The sequence below is a fragment of the Polyodon spathula genome, chromosome 4 (genome assembly GCF_017654505.1).
Source record: "Polyodon spathula isolate WHYD16114869_AA chromosome 4, ASM1765450v1, whole genome shotgun sequence".
Taxonomy (NCBI): domain Eukaryota; kingdom Metazoa; phylum Chordata; class Actinopteri; order Acipenseriformes; family Polyodontidae; genus Polyodon; species Polyodon spathula.
In genome coordinates, this window is record NC_054537.1 from 91,873,028 (window position 1) to 91,893,119 (window position 20,092).

Below are 20,092 nucleotides of genomic sequence, written 5' to 3' on the forward strand. Positions count from 1 at the left end.
ACATAAACTTCATTTTTAGTGACCGCTAAAGTCCCACTTTACGACAACTAAACACGTTTTTTGGCAGCAATATGGGTGTTTTGCAGCCGCATATCACTTTGCACGTATCGTTACATTGGCCCGTAACCGCACTATGAAACAGGGACTGTTTGTATCTACAATGAATAGAAGGTGCGCTGTGGACTAGTCAATAGTATTTAAGAGAAGTCATTATCTTCTTTTTATTTTTGTAATTTGGTGGTAAAATCTTAAAGGGAGAAATCTGAGTTCATGTTTTTTTTATAGTATATGTTTTATGGTACAGTAAATTCTTTCTACTTTTAGGTATACAGATACTGAACTGGTAAGCAATCAAAGAAGGGAATGTAACTGAGATAGTTCTATATATATTGCTTACTGGATTAAACAGTGTATTTTTTTAACTTGTATTTCATGTCATGTCTGTTACAAAACCACAAGCAGTTTTTATTACAAAGCTTTATTAAAAATGTGGAAATGTTCACAACTAGTTCAGGACAACAATTTCAGTAATAAACTTGCTCTACTGAATTAAAACTTGCAGGATTCAACATAGTTGTGTCTCAGAATGACTGCACATCATTGTTATTATTTGGTACAAAGCTAATTGGAATCTGTAAATGCATAGGACAGATTTCCACAGGGGTGGGGGTTCTGTAGTTACTGTAAATACTCCCGCAGCACAGCAGTCTGAGCACTCGAAAGGACTTTTATCATCCACATAGTATACCCTGGAATGGTTTAAAACTGCTACAATGGGAGGTGATGATTTATTTTATTTATTTTTTATTTTGGAATTCCAGTTGGCAGCAAAAAAAATAATAATCTACACTGCAAAATTGTGATACTTGCAGTCCACATTTTGGGTCAAATAAATTACAAGCCTTACAAGATAAGTAGGATTGTTTTTAAAATATTATAATAAAGGTTTAATAATGTGCTTTGGTGCATATGTCATAAGCACAGCAGCTATGTATCAGAACATTGCAGGAAGATCCTTCCTCATAATCCATACTCTATCAATTACAGGTGGGTTTTCTTTATCATAGATTTAAGTCCATTCTTGACAAGTTTTGCTTTGTGAATAATAATCACGATTTGCCAGCAAACATTTTAATTCTATATGCTCCTTACAGTCAGGTGTAGTTCACATTCTTTAAGTTAACAAGCACTTTGTCTCATGGATCAGTCAGGTTTTAGTGAAGCTAATTTCTAAAAGGACAGTATATACCCTATACTGGAGAGCAGGACATCCCAACAGTGGAAGGTACAACATTACATATTGGACAAATATGAAAGGACTCTCATGTCACATGTTCATAAATGAGTAGGACATATATGCAACACAGAAGTGGGCTGCGTGGTATAAATTCTTTAATTTTTTTACCGTATTAAAAACAACCTACTTATTAAAAAAAACAATGGTACCATAGATTTATTAAAAAATAAGAAACAATAACTGCATACATACAATAAAGTTATATTTGAAGTAAATTCAACTTAAGCCTGCCATTGTTTTATAAAACAAAGAAACTAGCCGCAACTGACTTTCTTGTTACACCAGAGACCACATTTTTATGTCTGCTGATTAACAAACTCCCTTGAGGGGCTTAACACTACATACAGTTCTGTAGGGGCAGCAGATTGTAGAGTATCCTTTAAAATCGTCATTTATCACTATCACTCCACGATATCAAGAGATTCACTTGAAAAGGTCAATTAAAAACAATGTCCAGGACTGCTTAAGAAATATTTTAAGAACAGTTTTTTTTTAAAGCACATTTCAATTTAATAAAGTTTTTCAATTTAATAAAGTTTGCTGTTCATTAAACTTTTTTTTCAAAAGCACAGTTTAATCTAAAAAAAAAAAAAAAAAAAAAAAATAGTCCTTAAAAAACTTTAAAAAACAAAACAAAAAAAAAAAAAAAAAAAAAAAAACAGTCCTGAAGGGTTTAAGAATAGGGCCTAATAACATAGAAAAGCCAAACGTAAATATTTGACTGAAGCCTGATTTGGAGTACATCAACAATACTGTTATTCAGACATCAAACAGGACTGAGGAAAGACACAAGCAGGGCCTTTGTCCTGAAGCCTAATTAGAGAATCTTTGCATTGCCTCTTCTCTTCTGATATTGCTGTCAAGAAATCGGTCACAGGGAAACTCAATGAGGTCTGCCTCATCAATGGCACACATTGTATTTCGAGGGCGATTTGACTGGAACCCAGTGAAATCAGAAGACACCCCAGTGCCCAGGGAGCGCAGGGGCCGCCTTGTTGAGTACATTTGTCTGACATGTACCGCAGACTTCCTTCGTTTGAGCCTTTTCCTCAGTAACCTTGATATCCACACTGACAACACCAAAAACACAAGCAGAGCGTTGACGCCCAGCATGATTACAATTAACAGTTGGAAATCAACTGCCCTTTTCTCCACAGGAACAGTCACCACCCCTGTACAGTGGTCCCTGGAGGCAACCTGGCACACCTGCTCTGCAATTACACTCTCAATGCAAACCATGTAGGTGGTGTCCTCTTTCAGCTCCTGCAGAGTGACTGAGTTTGACTGGTCTCGGATGTAAATAAACCGATGAAACCTCTCAGGCTGGCCAAACCTATCAAAAAGGATTCTGAAATGTACTTGTGAATGCTTTGGGCCTTGGTGATCCAAAACCTTCCACCGAATGGTGGCTGCCGTGGACTCCACTTTCTCTGCAGTGATATTAAGGATGAAGTGTCTGTTGAATTCGCATGGGTCTGTCACCACTGGAAGTCTCCTGTGATCTCGCTGAAGTAAGTGGAACTTCTCAGCTTTAGCTTGGACAGGGTGTGATGTTGGTTTGGAAAAGGAAACCAGTGGACCCCCTTCTGTGGTCTTAATGGTCAAGTTTTTACCACCAGAGTTTCCAACTGACCTTGCCCTTTCAGGTATTCCAGCAGCTGCTGCATCCTTCACCGGAGCTGACCCTGTGGTTGTTGGATGACGTGCTCTGTGGTTGACCGCCTCCTTTTTTCTTTTAGTTTTTTCTGCAGTCCCTTTGTCTGCTTCCCCAGGACCTCCTTGGTCTGCTTGTATGTTTTGCTGCTCTGCAGATTTCTGTCTGTCTTTAACACGGGGGGTCAGGCGGTGTATTGACTCTGACTGTGAAAATAAACATGCCTCAGAGTCATTACCTGTTGACTGCAGCTGTGAACTGTTTAAATAGTCCAAATACTTCCCTTTCAGAACAGGAGGATGATGGCACTGGACAAATACTGTCAGGAGTTTGCCATGAGCATGTGCTACATTGATCCATTGTTTAAAACCACGAAGTCTACAGTCACAGGTCCAGTTATTTTTGTTTAAATCCAGGCTATAAAGAACATGGTTAAATGCAAACATCTCACCAGAAAGGGATGTCAGTTCATTATTGCTCAGCTTTACAACTTTTAAAAATTTTAACTCTTTAAATGCATTAGGGCGGACATAAGAGATTAGATTACTACTAAAGTCCAGTTCCTCTATTTTTTCCAGTGGATCAAGCAGTCCCAATGGGATGTCTGTGAGTAGATTTCCGCCTATCAGCAATTCCTTTAAACCAGACAGTCCTTTGAAAGCTTCGGTACCCAGGTGAGATATCTTATTATTGTTCAGGGAAAGTTTAGAGAGCTTTTGAAGGTTTTGAAAGACACGATTTCCAACATGGTAAATTTCATTTTCGGAAAGTATCAAATTGGTTAGCGAGTTTAGTTGACTAAAAGTGAACACATTTCGAAGCGTTGTTTGCTTGTTACCGGAGAGATTCAGAAATCGTAGTTTTCCCAAATTTGCAAAGGCGTGCTTATGAATGTATCTTATTTTATTGGATTCTAATTGGAGGTAAAGTAAATTAGCCAACCCGTTAAAAAGTGCATCCTGCAAGAATTCTATCGAGTTGCTATCTAACCTCAGTTTGATTAGGCTGTCCAGGTTCGCAAACGAGTCCTCGGTTAGTCTCTTTATCTCGTTACTGTTAACATATAAAATTCTTAACTTCTTCAGAGAAATTAAAGTGCCGGAGGAAATGTTAGGTATCAAGTTATTTCCCAAATAAAGCTCCTCCAATCTGTAAAGTTTTTCAAACGTTTTTGGGTGGATTGACTGGATTTGATTGTACTGCAAGTCCAGTCTTATCAACTGGCTGAAGAGGGTGAAATCAAAAGCAGAGATATTACTAATAAAATTACCTCCGAGGCTGTAGATGAGGATTTCTTCGGGATTCTGGATGGTAGCTTTGGGCATTGTCCGCAGCCCCCTGTTTGTGCACAGTAGGTGTTGAGAGTGCTGGCAGTCGCATCGATCGGGGCAAATAGATTTTGCAGAACAGATGAAGGAGACGAGTATACACCAGATTGTCCAAAGGCTTGCCATTCCCAAAAGTAAAAGAAACTAGCTTCAAAAGTTGTCTGCATTCCTTTGTATGCTGTGTTATCTTTCTTTTTCACGATATGGAGATAATCACATTCTCACCAATCGCATTTGAACCGCAGGAGACTGTCAGTTTAATACCTGTCATCTGTTACTGTGGAGTGGAGAGTGTTGCAGTGCTAAACGATGATATGAAAAAAAAAGTTAAATTCACTTTGCAATCTAGCTTCTTTGTGTAAGCCAAAGTCCACACTGGATTCCCCAAGTGGTCGTCTACAGAAACGCACGCATCTGCAGAGTCGTCTCAGTTTACTTGAGAAGCCCCTCCTCCACTGGAATCAATATATATAGTTTTATATATATATATATATATATATATATATATATATATATATATATATATATATATATATAATATATAGTCCGTTAGCTAATAAAATAAAAACAGTTCCACAGATAATAACTATAAATATTACATTACTATGTTGGCAAAACAAAACAAAACTCACTCACACACGCACACGCACACGCACACACACGTACACGTACATTCTAGCTGCTTCCAGCATCAAGCTCAGAGATCTTAGAAAACATCAAGAACACGGGCGGAAACTCGTACTTCCCACACTTCTCAAGAGACTGGACAGATTTTGAATATGTTTTGTTTTGGAAAATACAAACTTTTCCGCTATGCGGGAGGAAAAATCAAGTCCACAGTCAGCCCTGTTCTTTCTTGATTACTGTCAGGGCTTCAGTGAGTTAATAAAGGAGACTTTTAAAAAAATTATTATCATCATTACCGTGCACAAGTAACCACAGTACAGCTTACTTTATACAAGGTGTGTGTGTGTTATATGTACACGTGTGCGTTAGTTATATGTATTAGTACTTACAAAGTCTCACAGGGATGCCCCAGATATTTTATATTTAAGCGTTTTACGTCAGCATAATGGCAATTTCATTAACTAGTTGCAAAACCTTTCAAGGAACCTTCCAGACGTTCTCCACAATTAGCCTAATGTTTGCCCAGTGTATTTATATCCATCCCTTTCAAATACTTCATTAGTTTCATTGTAGATGACAAGCCCCATATGAACACCACTTATTATCGGGGCTCGTTTAAAATGTATTTTGTGATACTGGCCACAAACCACTGATATCCCTTTGTATTAAAGACACCATGGGATTTGATAGGCTATCCACTAATACTAGGATGTTCTTTGTTTACAAAAAAAGCAGTGTGTAATTACACAGGGGTGTAGTGGTAACGTGTAACTAAAACTGTTTTAAAAGTACAATATACAGTAACATGTTACGGAAAAGCAGGGAACTTTGCCTCCTTTCTTTGATAATCTGGCATTTTTCTATTCCTTGTAATGTTTTTTGGTTCCATCATAGTCACCACTCTCCCAACAAGCAAATGGGAATGACTGAATTCAAGATTGCACCCATGTATCCCAGAGGTATTTGTTCTTGAAATGCATGCTTTGGCTGTGATAATTCACAATTTCAAACAACATTCTTATGGGATCCGAGCTGGGTAAATTGAATTGGAGGAAACTGAAGATAAGAAAAACAACAGTGGGAATCTCAGTAGTGTTAAACCCCACATATCGTTATTCATTTTTATTGAGTGTTAATGAACTTGTGTTTTAAGGGATTATGTGATTTGAGAGAATTTTGCATATATAGTCAGTGGTTTTGTCGTTTTTTATATCCTAATCTGGAAAAGGCATAAATACAATTTTTGGCAATGCCATCTTATAAATATCCATTACAAAGAATAGCTAAGGCAGCACCGTAACTGTATCGTGTTCATTGGTTGTTGTACCTATGGAATACAACCTACAATACAAAAAGTCTGTTTTTTATGAATAAAACCTAAAACCAGGATGATATTCATAAAATGGCTAAGTGGTAAAATTGAAGAGAAAAATCTCTCACCCAAGTCTGGCACTATCACAATGGGTTTTTAAATAACAATACAGGAATGTTTGTCTTCCTGTAGCAGCGAACCTCCCTGTCCCCAGCTCGCGGGTCGTCTCTAAGGATGGCACTGGAATCCAGCCCTGCCACGTGTGGTAGTGGGCACGTGTCTATGTCACTGCTGGAGTACACAGCGCTGCTTCCAGAGTGTCCCGTGCTGAAGGCAGCAGTACCCCTGCCAGTGCCACCGCCACGGCTGGAGGAGCTAGCCATGCCACTGTCAGCCTCCACTGCTGGAGGAGCCAGCGTAGCGGCTGCTAACGTTTCCGCTGGCAGCATTCCCCTTTCCAGGATTGGTCATGCCGGAGGAGTCAGCCTGTTCACTGTCAGCACTGCAGATGCCAGTGTGGTCATTGAGGAGGACCTCTCTCCGTGGCCGCTGCCTGTAAACCCAGCGCTGCCTCTGTTCCTAGGCAGCGGCTAAGTGCCTACTTATTAGTTCTTTTGTTTCTGTATCGTTTGTGTTATTGTTTATTAAAGTGCGCGTTTGCACTTTTCACTGCAGTTTGTAAGTCTCCCAGTCTCTGTCCTGCTGCTACCCTGCTACAGGCTATTATTGCTTTTCTCAATTTGTTTATTTTACACATCATATTAAACACAATTTAAATGTATAACTACACGTATTTTATAACACCATCTGATCTTAGTGTTCATTAGTGGTCTGTTTTTGTTATTGCTGTAATCAAAACATCATAACAGGACACCTGTTTCCCTGGGAAAGCTCAGCCAACAAAAACGAATCCAGTGCCAGAGTAAGAGTCAAACTGGCAAGGCAAACTGTAGCGTGCTGTATTAACTGAGATTTCTGGAGATGTATGTAAAAATATGTATTTCACTTGCCCTCAAAGTCTCAAGCTTTATACATGGGTCTTCTATTGATGTATATACTGTATTGTGTACATGGTTTCTGAGACAGGTGCCAGTCATGTGGATAAGAACGTATTTTGACATGTTTGTCAGTTTGTTAAAATGTGTTGATGATAAATGGAATAATTTTAACATCATGAACATCAGTACATGCAACACCCAACTGAGAATTCCAAATCAGAAATAGAGATTTCAAAATTATGGGACCAGTCCACAAAACTTTAAGGACTTTGTTTTGTTAAGAACCTTTTTTTGAAAGACTGTTTTAATTAATTAGCAGTTTAAGAAAGGTTTAGAAGTTTTTCCAAAGCACAGAGTAATCCAAGTTAATCTTTATTAACAAAGTGTGTCCATATACATTCAATAAACGGACGTCTCAGGGTGCCGTGTGTCACGAGGCAAAGTCGAGTCCCTCCAATCCCCCCGAGAAGGGCCTTATTGTATTTATAATCCTGGTCAAAGCAGTGGATTTGAGGAAAAAAAAAAAAAGAAAAAATAAATAATTTTTACGGCAAAACATTTTTTGCTTTTTATTAAATATCCTTACGTCAATAAAGGGACCAGACCATAAAAGTAGTCCCATTAATAACTGAACTACACATTAAGTTAAGCTGTGTATATTCATTTAATTGAAACATGCAAAAGTAAATATGTATTTTCTATATGTGTTGAATTGTACATTGATATCAAACATCCACCAGATCTTACTAAGATTTTGTTAAGATGTGCACTTTCCAGTTAAGACAATTTGTTTCTATTTTTTTTTTTTAGGTATTTATTTCAGTTTTGCCATCTTCCAGTTCATTTAATTGGTCTTCATACAAACTGGCATGTCTTCTTAATAATGTGGGGATTTATTTTATGGTTCAGCATCTTCAGAGACATCCATGTTTTCAGGTAGTTGGTCACTCAGTTTGTTACTGTAACAGTAAACAAGACGGCTACCAGTACAGTAAATTCTGTGAGGCAGCGCAGTGATTTCTATGAGATAAGGCTCCAACTGTATCCATCCTTCCAATATACGGTGAGCTGGAACCTTGCTCGACCAATCACATTCCTTGTTTCACGTCCATTGCCAGCCCTGGATAATGCATGTTAGAAAAGTTGGTTTTTTTTTTTTTTTTTTTTTTTTTTTATAGACCTGTCACATACAGCTTGTGTGGAGATGTCAGACCCAGAAATACAGGCACACAGTATAGTGATTGAAGCGCAAGTTTAATTATGAATAAAAAAGATTTAACACCACAAAACAAAAACGGCATGTTGACCAAAATAAATACAACTGAACTAACCCCACAACTATCGTGCTGGTCCTCCAGCATGAGTAGCAATTGTTATTTATTATTTCACTCTTTCCCGTTTTGTCTCCCTGAACAATCCAACTCCCGAGTGAGAAATGTGTGCTCCTTAAATTCAGCTGTGCTGGGACTGAATTGCTAATCATTCAATCTGGCCCCAGCACAGTCTGCCTGTGAACCAACGGTGGCATCCCTATGCCCCCAATATACACTTGAACTCACCTGTGCTACATAACCCAAACTATACAAAATAAACCAAATACACCCAGGAGCGGGGGGTACCCAGTCCTATAGAAAAATAGAACACAAATCAAAACAGTATTAGTAATGCAGTGGTATTCAATAGGCAAATAAAAATACGAAAATCATCAACATTATACAGTAAGCAATTAAAAAGCTTGACATTATTTAGTGTAGGCATAAACAACAACAAAAACATAGATAAGATAATAATAAAAAGGTAGGTATCACTCAGAGTTCCTTGGAAATGGAAAACAATATTTAGTCAGAGTGCTGTCTGCAATATGTAACTGCTGTGGAACCAGATCCAAAAGAGAACCTTTCTCTGCAACAATGGCAGAAAGGAAACTGGAGCCACAGGGGTATTCTTTGTAAGCAGTAACAGAGGGAAACTATTTTGAAAGTATGAGAGCCTGAAGCTGAAGCATGATGACCTCTTGGGGAAAAATTAAAAATGGTATTTTTACAGAATGAAGAGCATCTGACCACTGTTTTGTTATAAGACAGAAAAGAAAGAAAATGATAAGCATGTTTTTTTTCTTTGAGGAACCAGGAAAGCATATGATAAAGTAAAAAGAGAACTTGAGAGAAAATGGAACCATTGGTCTTGGAAAGACATACATATAAAATACATTCTAAATTGGGGTTTGGAGCAGCAGAATTGGGGGATTCTGTGTGTGTGTGTGTGTGTGTGTGTGTGGGTGGGGGGGGGGGGGGGGGGGGGGGGGGGGGTTTAATCAATCTAAATGATGGTGGATGTTAATACTGCCACTGTTTTAAAAATTTATAAAGGGCCTATATTAGAACACCAAAAATGACATTAAAAATCAGGGAGGTTAATATTTAATTGATTTAAATAACAGCAGTATTTGACTCCACCTCTGTTTAGATCAATTTATTAATAGCCCACTGTCGACAATACTGTCACTGTGATATTTACATTACAGTATCATTGCATCCAGAGCAGTGCTTAACATGTTCTTGGCTCATGGAAATTAAAATGGCTAACACTAACCGTATACCTTTTTACAAACTTAGTCTCACATCTCATTACTAAAGCAAATTCTAACAAGCCCCTTATCATCTTAGCAAAAGTTTCCCAGTCCTTTTTGTTCACTTTACTGCAGCTCAGCTGAAGCCCACTTTTCCAGACACCACAACTGCCACCACAGGTAGCTATTACGCCCATAGCCAGCACTGTTACTCTTTTTTTCTTACCTCTCAAACTAGAGAAATGGATAATGCAATGCTACTTTGTTCGTAAAGTATCTTTCAATCTGGTAATACTTGAACAATTTAATGGACATGGGGGAAATAGTTTTTTTGGAGCTTTTAGGAGTTTGCTGAATGAAATATTCATGGCAATGAATCAACCAACAGAAAGTGTTTTTCCTGTGTGTGTTTGTGTAAAAAATAAAAGGAACACAATGGTAATTCATTTTGTCATGATTTCAGGTAAATCATGGTTAGGCCAGTAAATAATGAGGGATCGTTGTATCCATTCATTCAAATAAAAACGCCACCACAGACTGATTTGATTTGAAGCAGTTTATGCAGCACAATATTTTAAATTTGTTAACTGATACACATCCATTTTGATTTGAAAAATAATTATTAAAACATTGAAGACACTGAAGTTACAAATAAGAACCAGCAAGGAAAGACATCAATCACCCCTCATGAAAACATTCAAAAACTGCAGTGTCACAATGAAGTCTGGTAATACCACCAACTGGATTCCCTGAGAAACAGTTCGTAAGGCTGTACCATCTTTACCATGCTGTTTTTGAAAGAAATCTGTCGATCATATCGAAGGATCTCTCAGGCTGATCATAAGGCAAAATGTGTCCCCCACCTCGGACAATAACCTAAAGAATCAAATAAAAAGGAGTTTCAGCAAGAAGCTCTTTCAGTAGCATAACAAATACGAATTTAAAATCTCACAATTACAAAACACACATTTCTGCAGCACTTATCCAAACTGCAGTGATTTGTGAAAGCAAGAAAAGTATGTCAATCTCCCACCAAAGCTATAGATCTTCATGAGCTACACCCACCCTATGCACATACAAGTGTGACATACAGACAGAGGGACAGACAGAAATAGCTTCAGCAGTGCTTTCACATGCATACCATACTCACCTTACAGTAAAGGTTAACTTTTTTTTTGTAACCTGGAGATTTAAAGACATGTCAGCTAACTACAGAAGTAGCAACTTGAATTAGTCCTGCAGCCAAAAGACAATAAGGTGGTAGAATAATTTTTAGCTGGTTTTCAATTATAAATGACCCAAGCTACCCACCCAACATGCTTATTACTGTGAACCAAGTCAGTTATTGGCCTGTCTGCAGGATGTGGTTCCTGGCTGGAATTGGAAACTCTGATAAAGTACAGTCGGAGTTATTTCCTTGCCTGACAAAAAAAAGATACATATGGTATATACGCTTGGCGCTTTGATGAAGTGTTGTTAAGGGTATGGAAATACTACAAGAAACTTAAATATTATTTAAAGTTCATTTTAGTATTTATATATTGGAGAACTAGTGAGTGTTTAATAGTTATTGATCATTTAAAAGAGCTGTGCAGAAGTTTAATGGCAGACAGTGGTCAATTTTAGACATTCACTTTCCCATGTCTGGGATGATTGATTGTCCTGGAGACTGTCTCAGAGAGATCCTCAGAAGCAGCCAGCTGGCTTATACTGCAGCTTTACTTGAAAATCAATCACTATAAAAGCTATGTTCTTGCTAAGGGTTTTCATCATAACACTGCCTGAAGTCTCTTTTGCCAATCCTAAACATTTTCTTTTTAGGATTTATATAATTTTTCACCTCTATTCAAACAATAACCCTGTTTCATTACCTACAGTATTTGATGTTCTTCCATTCCTTATTGGATGTGTTGTACCAGATTATCTGTAACCCACACAGCCTTGAAAGCAATTTAATTCATGGTTCATAAAAACATTATGTGGGATTTGACTTTTATTTTTAAAACATTATGTGTATGCAGTTTCACATCTATGAAAATCTGCTGCAATGATAGTCTACATAAAATATATAAGTCAGGCAAGAAAAGGTTGTTTCAAGACAGATTTATGGAAGGTTCTGTATATATTATCATCCCTATGATGTTTAAATGTGTGTCAGGTTACTGTTGGAGATCATGCATTCCTTAAGCAAAAACGTTCTGTAGTCTAGTTATGCCCAGTCTCATAAAGGCTATTTCCTGTACATTCCTTAGATATGTTTTTTATAGATTTTTCTATAAATTGCCATGGAACCTGGTACTAACATTACGATATTGAGAACATCAGAATCCGGGGATATATTGTAGGAGGTGTCAGTCTGTCTGATCTTACGTCAGTCTACAGTACATGTCAGGTTTACATTTTTTAATATACACGATCTAAAGAATTGCTTGTCAATTTGTGATTAAACATGTCATTGCTTAATCCAATTCTATACTATTGTGAACATAATGTTGATACATGTCATTGTCATAATTTTCATCGTAGTGACAGCTAAATGTTTTCATTTAAAGCCATGGCAAGGGACACATATTAATGACATATGTTCTTCCCATGTAGTTATAAATTAACAGTAGTTTATACAGGTAGTGGACAAAAAAATGGAAACACCAATGTAAAGTCACTTAACAGGGTGTTGGGCCACCCAGTGCGGCCAGTACGGCCTGTATGCACCATGGCATAGAGTCTACCAGCCTCTGGAATTCTGCAGGAGGGATGCGGCACCATTCTTCCACGAGAAAGTCAATCAACTCACGCCTGGTTGATGGAGGTGGAAAACGCTGTCTCAGGCATTGTTCCAGAATATCCCATAAATGCTCGATTGGGTTCAGATCTAGTGACTGAGAAGGCCATAACATATGGATAACACCAGTGTCATGTTCATCAAACCATTGGGCGACCACACGTGCTCTGTGGATGGGGGCATTGTCATCCTGGAAGACACTCCACCACTGGCAGGAATGAAATGCTGCAACATGGGGTGAAGATGATCACTCAGTACCATTAAGTAGCGATTACCATTGACCTTGCCTTCTAAGGGAATGAGTGCATCCAAACCATGCCAGGAAAATGCGTCTCACAACATTACGGAACCACCAGAATCCTTCACTATTGGAACCAAATACTCAGGGCTGTAGAGTTCTTTAGGTTGGCACCACACGTTCACCATTTGTCAAGAACATAGTGAAGGAAGATTCATCTGACTATATCCACTGCTCGATAGTTGACTGCCTGTGCTCTTTGCACCACTGGACTCGCAAATGTGCATTGCCAGGTGTGATGAGCGGTTTCTGCACTGCAACCCGACTATGGTACCCCGCTCTGTGGAGTTCTCGGCGGACCGTTTTTGATGAAACTGGCTGCTCGCACCCCAGGTTGAAATTTGCAGTCAATTGATCTGTAGTTGCTCGCCTGTTTTGCCTTACGCTTCGAATTAATGCACGGATATCATGATCCTGGAGTATGCACTTCCGCCCACTGTTGCCCTTTGCTGATGATGTCTTTACCTCGGAATTCCATGCCGACAGGGGACAAATGATTTCAGATGTGTTCCAAATAACCCAACGGCTTTGTTTCCAACCACTGTTCACACCCAGACAGTGATGGAGCAATAGCAGGTGCAGCAGCAACACTCAGAGGGCCACGGAGGGGTTTGAAAGTTTTTATTTACTTATTTATTTTTGAACAATGATACTATCCTTTGCCTTTATATTTGCAGATGTTACACATTTGTACCACTGTAGCTGCCGGTGTGTGATGAAAGTGATTCAGATTGTATCTTCCCTCATTTCAACAGGTATCACTAGTATCTTAATTATCCTAACCCCTGTAGTGTAGTATCCTGTAGTGTTGGATGTAAAGATGTATGCAAAACAAAATAAAGTAGGTGAGTAGAAAACGTTCATATTACTTACTGTTTCATACATGCTAATATTCTGATGATTAAATACAGTTCAATATTGAACTCTTGATTTGGTGTGTTTGATGTTTATAAATAAAAGGTAAAATTAATGTTTGGGGAGGGGGGCCCACAATAAGGTCCTGCACCGGGGCCCATTTTCCTCTTCGTCCGCCACTGCACTCAGAGTGTAACTTTATTTTTATAGATTTTTCATGTTATCATACCATCACCGTACTATACTTCTAGATACATGTTCCAAGCATGAAACGCTTTGAGGGTGAAGGTAAGTGCCAGTTTGGTTCAATGGGTCAAAACGTGTCGAATTCCAGGGAAAAACTGAAGAATCATCTTACTGAGACAGCAATGCTCTTCCTTATCTTCTGTAATCCTGCTGCAAATATCGTGTTAAGAAATGCTTCTTGCACAACAGCAGAAAAGTAACGCAAGGGCCAATGAAACTCCATCCAAAAAATAAACAAATACAAAATGATCAACCAGGAAAGGACGCAACTACACAAGTGCTTCCCCCAGTGAAAAGTAGATTCTAAGGAATTTCACAACAGACTTCTCTGAATAACGTCAAAACAGAGTATATCTGTCTATACCATATATTTTATTTTTGACATAACATGCAAAGACTATTTTTATTGTAAACATAGCAAAATGTGCCTTTAACTACTGTGGTATATAACGTATTACCATATTTCTATCATGGGTCATTTATACCAGTCACAGCAGCGAAGAATTAAGAATGACCACTACTTAAATTTGTGGGAACCTTATTTAATGTGCTTTTCAATCCACCATAACTGAAAACCAAAGCATATTACATAGTACTGGATTTACTGCAAAGCAATTTCCATTCGATTAACCTATTAGCCTACTACTTAAAACGTCTTTTGGCTGCTTTTATACCTTACCCACTTTTCAGTGTTCATCAAAACAAAAATGCTTCACACTCGTTCTGTTTGAAGCATGGATTTTTACTGTCCCAGCTCTGAGCCCTGGTACTAAATAGGTGGTAACAAAAAAGGTCACTCTATCAATCAACCATACATACATCGTCATCATCTTTGCCACCTGGTAGATGTTTAATGCATTACACTCCAGTAATTACACTCTAATCCAAAAAGCAGATGACAGGTCCAAGTATCCAAAACATGCAGGTCATTTCTGTTTTGGAAATCTGGAAATATTTAACATCCCACAGTAGATTTACTTGAGGTTTGCGATGGAGAAACCCTACCATAAATGCATATCAAAGTGTTACATAGGGGACCGCAGCTCTTACCTGATAGAACTCGCCCACCTGGCGAACATAGCCGGCAACTTCAGAGTCATCAGGATTGACCTTCCAGAAGAATCTGTCAGCCTTCTTATATTCTTCCACTTTGGACCAAGGGACTGTTGGCAGAAACCTCTCAGTGAGCGGGGCGGCTACTATAACATCAAGCTGTCCGCTGTAAATAAGCACCTGAAAGAGGCAAACAGATCAAATGAACAGGCAGTGTCACCACAAATGAAAGCTTATGTGGCTGGCTATAGCATCTAGTCTGTAATCAACATTTTGCGGTAAGTGGTTGAAAAGCCTACGTGGCATTTTATCAGCATTTTTAGTAGCATCCAGGAATAGAATAGCACAGATCTGAAAAAAGGTATTTAAAAGCTTCGATCTAAAAAAAAAAAAAAAACACAACAACTTTGGTTCATTTTAAAGTAACAATTAAATGAATGGTGACACGTAAACTGGCACCAGCATTTCTAAAACTGCCTCTCGTCACTTCATTTAAAATTGAGCGCACTAGTATACACTAAAACCAGTATAAATAAAATCAAATACATTTTATTCATTTCAAATGCTGTGTCATGGGGACTGGTCCTAAACAAGTGAACTGATTTTAGGGGTAATAGCCAAGTGACAAGTCAGGCAAGGGTTGTAAAGTTACCACACAAGTCATCAACATTAGAGATACAGTGCTCACTCTGCTGCACTTCAGAAAGATGTAGCTCACATGATGCAAGGACAGAGAAGTGTTAATAACTATTCTGACTTCTGCGATATCGGCGACTGACAGAAAACTGATGCGTTTTAATGAACAAGTAGTTACATGGCACTCTAATTTTGAGCAACGTTGTATGTGCCAGATCTAATGAAATAATGCCATCTATCTTACCTGTCATGCACTTCAATTCATTATGCAGATTTCACATGCAAAGTTTATAAAAAAAGAAAAAGAATCCATGCTATATCAAATCTACCATCGAAATGCAAATATAACAGACTAATGTAAAAGGCTGTACCATGCATTTCTTTCAAAACTGCAATTGTGAGTTCTATACAGTTAATGGAAATGCATGACAGGTAGGACTTAAAGAATAGTTGAATTACCTATAAACTACTTTAAAAAGGACACTTTGATCTTCAAATAAATGTGACGTAATGCAGTCAAAACATGTTTAAACAGTGAAAATGAATACACTATAAAGAATTGATTTTGTTTATATGTTATAAGAAAGCACAGCAAACCTATGTCTTTGCTGAACCTCTAAAGCTGTTTTATTGTATAATATGGAAACAATTAAACCATTTGCAATGCTGGGATACAGGACTGAAACACTGAACTATAATACACAACCGTGATTGCGCCTGATTAATCATGATCATAATCTATAACACAAACAATCTCTGTAGGCTTCATTATAGACATAGCTGAGTAATCTACATGTGTAAACTGTTAACCTTTTAATAACCACTAAACTTGCAGTTTATTACTGTCTGATGCGCATATGTATTTCATGCATATGGCATCATATTTATGAAGGTTTTCATGATGTTGAAGTTAAAGCCACCAAGCACAGCATTCCATGATTAATATGCTTATTTAATCTGTATAATTAAAACAATGTGTGCCGGTATTCGAAACCAAGATTCTTGCGTTTCGGGCCACAAAGCACAGACGGCTAACTGTCTTCTACAAAGAAGTGCTGCATGAAACTAGTCTCCGCTCAGTAGGCGTTTGATGTTTCATTTACTTATTTGTCATTTAACGGAAGATGTTTTTAACCTTATCATTTAGACTGTTGGACTTTTTTCCCCGTTGCAGAGAAGTGCAGAGAGCAAGTCCACTTGTTGCTACCGATCTACTTTCCTAAAGGACCAGTGCACCTGCACTAACACAACTGTTTGGACTTGTGATAACCAATAACAACTAACACTAACAGTATTATGGAAAAAAAAAAAAAAAACTGTTTGAAAAAGATAAATCCACTTTTTAATTTGTATCTATAGTGATACGTAGAGCCCCGTGAAATTATTTTTATTTTATAATTTGTTTTTATTTATTTTTCACAAATGTTGCTTTATTATAGATAGACAGTAATAAAACAATTCAAATAGATGTACTGTAGATCAATAATAGTATCGTATACATCAGGCCCTATTTAGCAAATATGTGCGCTGCCGCTATCGCTAGTGCAAAAATGACTGCATTTGTGAAGCGCTGCAATAGCGCATGAAAACGCGATTCAGAAGAAGTAGTCGGGTCTCATGCGTCGGCCAATGAAAGCGTAGTGGGGGGATTAAGGTTACAACCAATAAGTATTCATCATTCCCTTTAAGAGGACCTGTGTGTCTGCGATAGCAAACTGAGGGTATTTTTGGAACCACAAAAAAAAAAGGAAGACAGAAGCGCCTCAAGCAGGCTACTTTTTTTTTTAGCAGTCTGGGGATTGGGCAGTGAATACTTACGAAATAAAAAATAATAAAATCTATGCAGAATTAAGTTACATAATTTTTTTTTGTTTCACTTGCTGAGCGAGCAAGGGGGAGAGAAAAAATTTAGAAAATCAGGAGTTTTCTTTATCAAAACAGCATTTGCTCCAGTGCAAAGTTTGCACTACTTGAAACAAAGCAAAGAATTAGCATACTAATGCAAAACTGTACAAGCAAACAAGCCATATATTCCCCAAAAGCAATAAACAGCTAATGATGCTGAACGACGGTATCTTTCGACTCCCATTCCAGCCGACAGTCTCTTCTCTTCCATCACCACTTTAATTCCCAAACAACTCATTCCAAATTATACATCTGCGCACGTGCTAGTCAGAGCTTCCGTTTCCCTTCAGACCACGTCCATGGCAACGGCAGAGCCTTGACAACTACGATTGGAAGTATTTATTTAAAGTAAATTTCTGTATAAGCCTTATGATTATTCGTGTTATTTCTTTTTATATGTTACATTTTGTATTTGCGAAAAACATGAGGCTCTAGTGATACGGCATTAGCCAAAATATTTAACTTATATTTTTGTATGCAATTTTACATCACTGTGGAACACTGCAGCTTTAGGGAAGAAGGTGAACAGTACATTTAAGTAAATACCCAACACATAAAGATACTGTTCAGTAGCATATAATGTTCACATAGAACTATTTTATTTGTATTTTAAGCAATGTTCGGTATTGTAGGCAGCAGTTCTCTGCCATTTTTGTCATAGGGAAAGTAAAAACTCCTGCCCCATATATATATATATATATATATATATATATATACACATACACACACACATACATAAATAATCTCACTGTACTGCTGCCTATTCTTGTTGGAATTCCTCACAGTGCTCCTTTCCCAGGGAACCAGTGACCCTAATCTTTGACATTCTGCGGTTTCCTGTTTGTGGAAATGGTTGAGCAGCAGCCCTCGCTATTCTAATCCGCCACGCAGGCCCAGCAGACAGACATGACTCGCTGACTTCCCTTTCTCTTAGGGGTGACTGATTACTATCTTTCAGAGAGCTTGACACAGATGCTAAAATAGGTTAGTAAAACATCTGGAAAGAACTACAGCTTATAAAAATATGATCTACCATTACACCTTCACAAATCAGCTTACGACATTCTCTTCATGAAAGTAGGAGTTCTGTGATTTCACCTTGAGGCAATCAGTATGTTTCTACTCCCTCGGATATTCAAACAGTTTTTATTAAAATCAGTTGTGCCAGACCTCCTCGCTTATACATTCAAATTATAGAAGTGCTTTTAAAAAAGATGGTTTATGGTCCACATAGTCCAGATAAGCATGCTTTTTTTTTCTTAAATAACCCCTGTGGCCTTACTAGAGCTTCCAGAATCCTGTCTAAAGTCTGAGTGCTGTATACCAGTGTACCCATTACCTTGGTCTCTACAACACCCTGCCCCTAGTGGATGTAAGAAATAAAACCAGAAAGGAAAACCACAAGTCATATGTCTTAGAATAGGAATATAATGATAGACAGAATTATATTTCTGGGAGAAGAAACAAATGTAAGGTCACACCCATACTAATACTAACCCTAATCCTACTTTGAAATAACTAGCTGCAGGATTATGTTATGGTTCGTGGTATTTTAAAATGTTAGCCATTTAAGAATATGTGCAATATAAATTGAAAACAAACCATTTGGACACACTCCTTTTTGATTTCTGAAGCACAAAACGGAAGAGGAAATTTTGCCGTTGAGATACAAAATTTGGGGCTTCAGCTGTAGATAGGTGCTGCAGTCATTTAAATAGTGACTAAATTAGTGATTCATTAAAACAGGCTACCATGATAATTAGTGTCCTCAAGTTTCAGCTGGTCTGTCTACTAAAAGAGCAAGCCATGGGCCTCTTCCACAATCACAACAGACTCAGCTTTAACTTAATGAGCTGCAGACTGAAAATTAACAGGGACTCCAGCGTTACACATAGCATACCCCCACTGCAAACCACATGGGAGCGATTATCCCTGCAGAGAGCAATACAACCACTTCCTGAGCTCTTGGGTAAAGTAACCTTGGATGTTCAGATTAAACTCCTTTCTACTCCATGAGTGAAACAGGGACGTTCTTGTGCGGTTTATGGAGCAGTAAACTGAAGTGTCATGAATAATTGGTCTATCCGTTGGCCCAGTAAACTGAGTAACTGAGTTAAAACAACTGCAATACACACAGAAAAATATATATATATATATATATATATATATATATATATATATATATATATATATATATATACACACACACACAAACCATTTAATTTAAAGGATTAAATGTTAAAATAAAACCATTTTGAAAAGACAATGAGTAAGGAGGTAATACGAGTCCTCCTCGATGTGCGTCTCGACGGAAATGCATTAGCTGCAAGGGCTCTGAGCATTGTAAAATAAAGAGCTTTCTATAAATTACAGCATATATGTCTATAAACAGGTATTTTACATCGGCTTTTACTCTCCTTAAATGCAACTGATACCTATTAATCCATTCATGTATCTCAAATCAACTGAGAAATGCGTTAACAGTAAAATTGGTTTAATTTACTTTTTTTCTGTGAAACCACTAAACAGCCT

General features: G+C 37.8%; 2 protein-coding genes across 2 annotated transcripts in view; both read right to left on the reverse strand.

Annotated features, from left to right (window-relative positions):
* Positions 1-1,947: 1,947 nt before the first annotated feature.
* On the reverse strand, positions 1,948-4,654 carry tril (TLR4 interactor with leucine-rich repeats). Its single transcript, XM_041249040.1, has one exon. The coding sequence runs from the start codon at positions 4,403-4,405 to the stop codon at positions 2,111-2,113; it is 2,295 nt and encodes a 764-aa protein (XP_041104974.1). The 5' UTR covers positions 4,406-4,654; the 3' UTR covers positions 1,948-2,110.
* Positions 4,655-10,326: 5,672 nt separating this feature from the next.
* cpvl (carboxypeptidase vitellogenic like) overlaps positions 10,327-20,092 on the reverse strand; it is a 38,308-nt gene continuing 28,542 nt past the window's right edge. Inside the window, exons 12-13 of the mRNA XM_041249042.1 lie at positions 15,017-15,199; positions 10,327-10,661 (exon numbers count right to left, since the gene is read on the reverse strand). Coding sequence (XP_041104976.1) covers positions 10,566-10,661; positions 15,017-15,199 — 279 coding nt within the window. The 3' untranslated portion in view covers positions 10,327-10,565. The remainder of the gene's footprint in view (positions 10,662-15,016; positions 15,200-20,092) is intronic.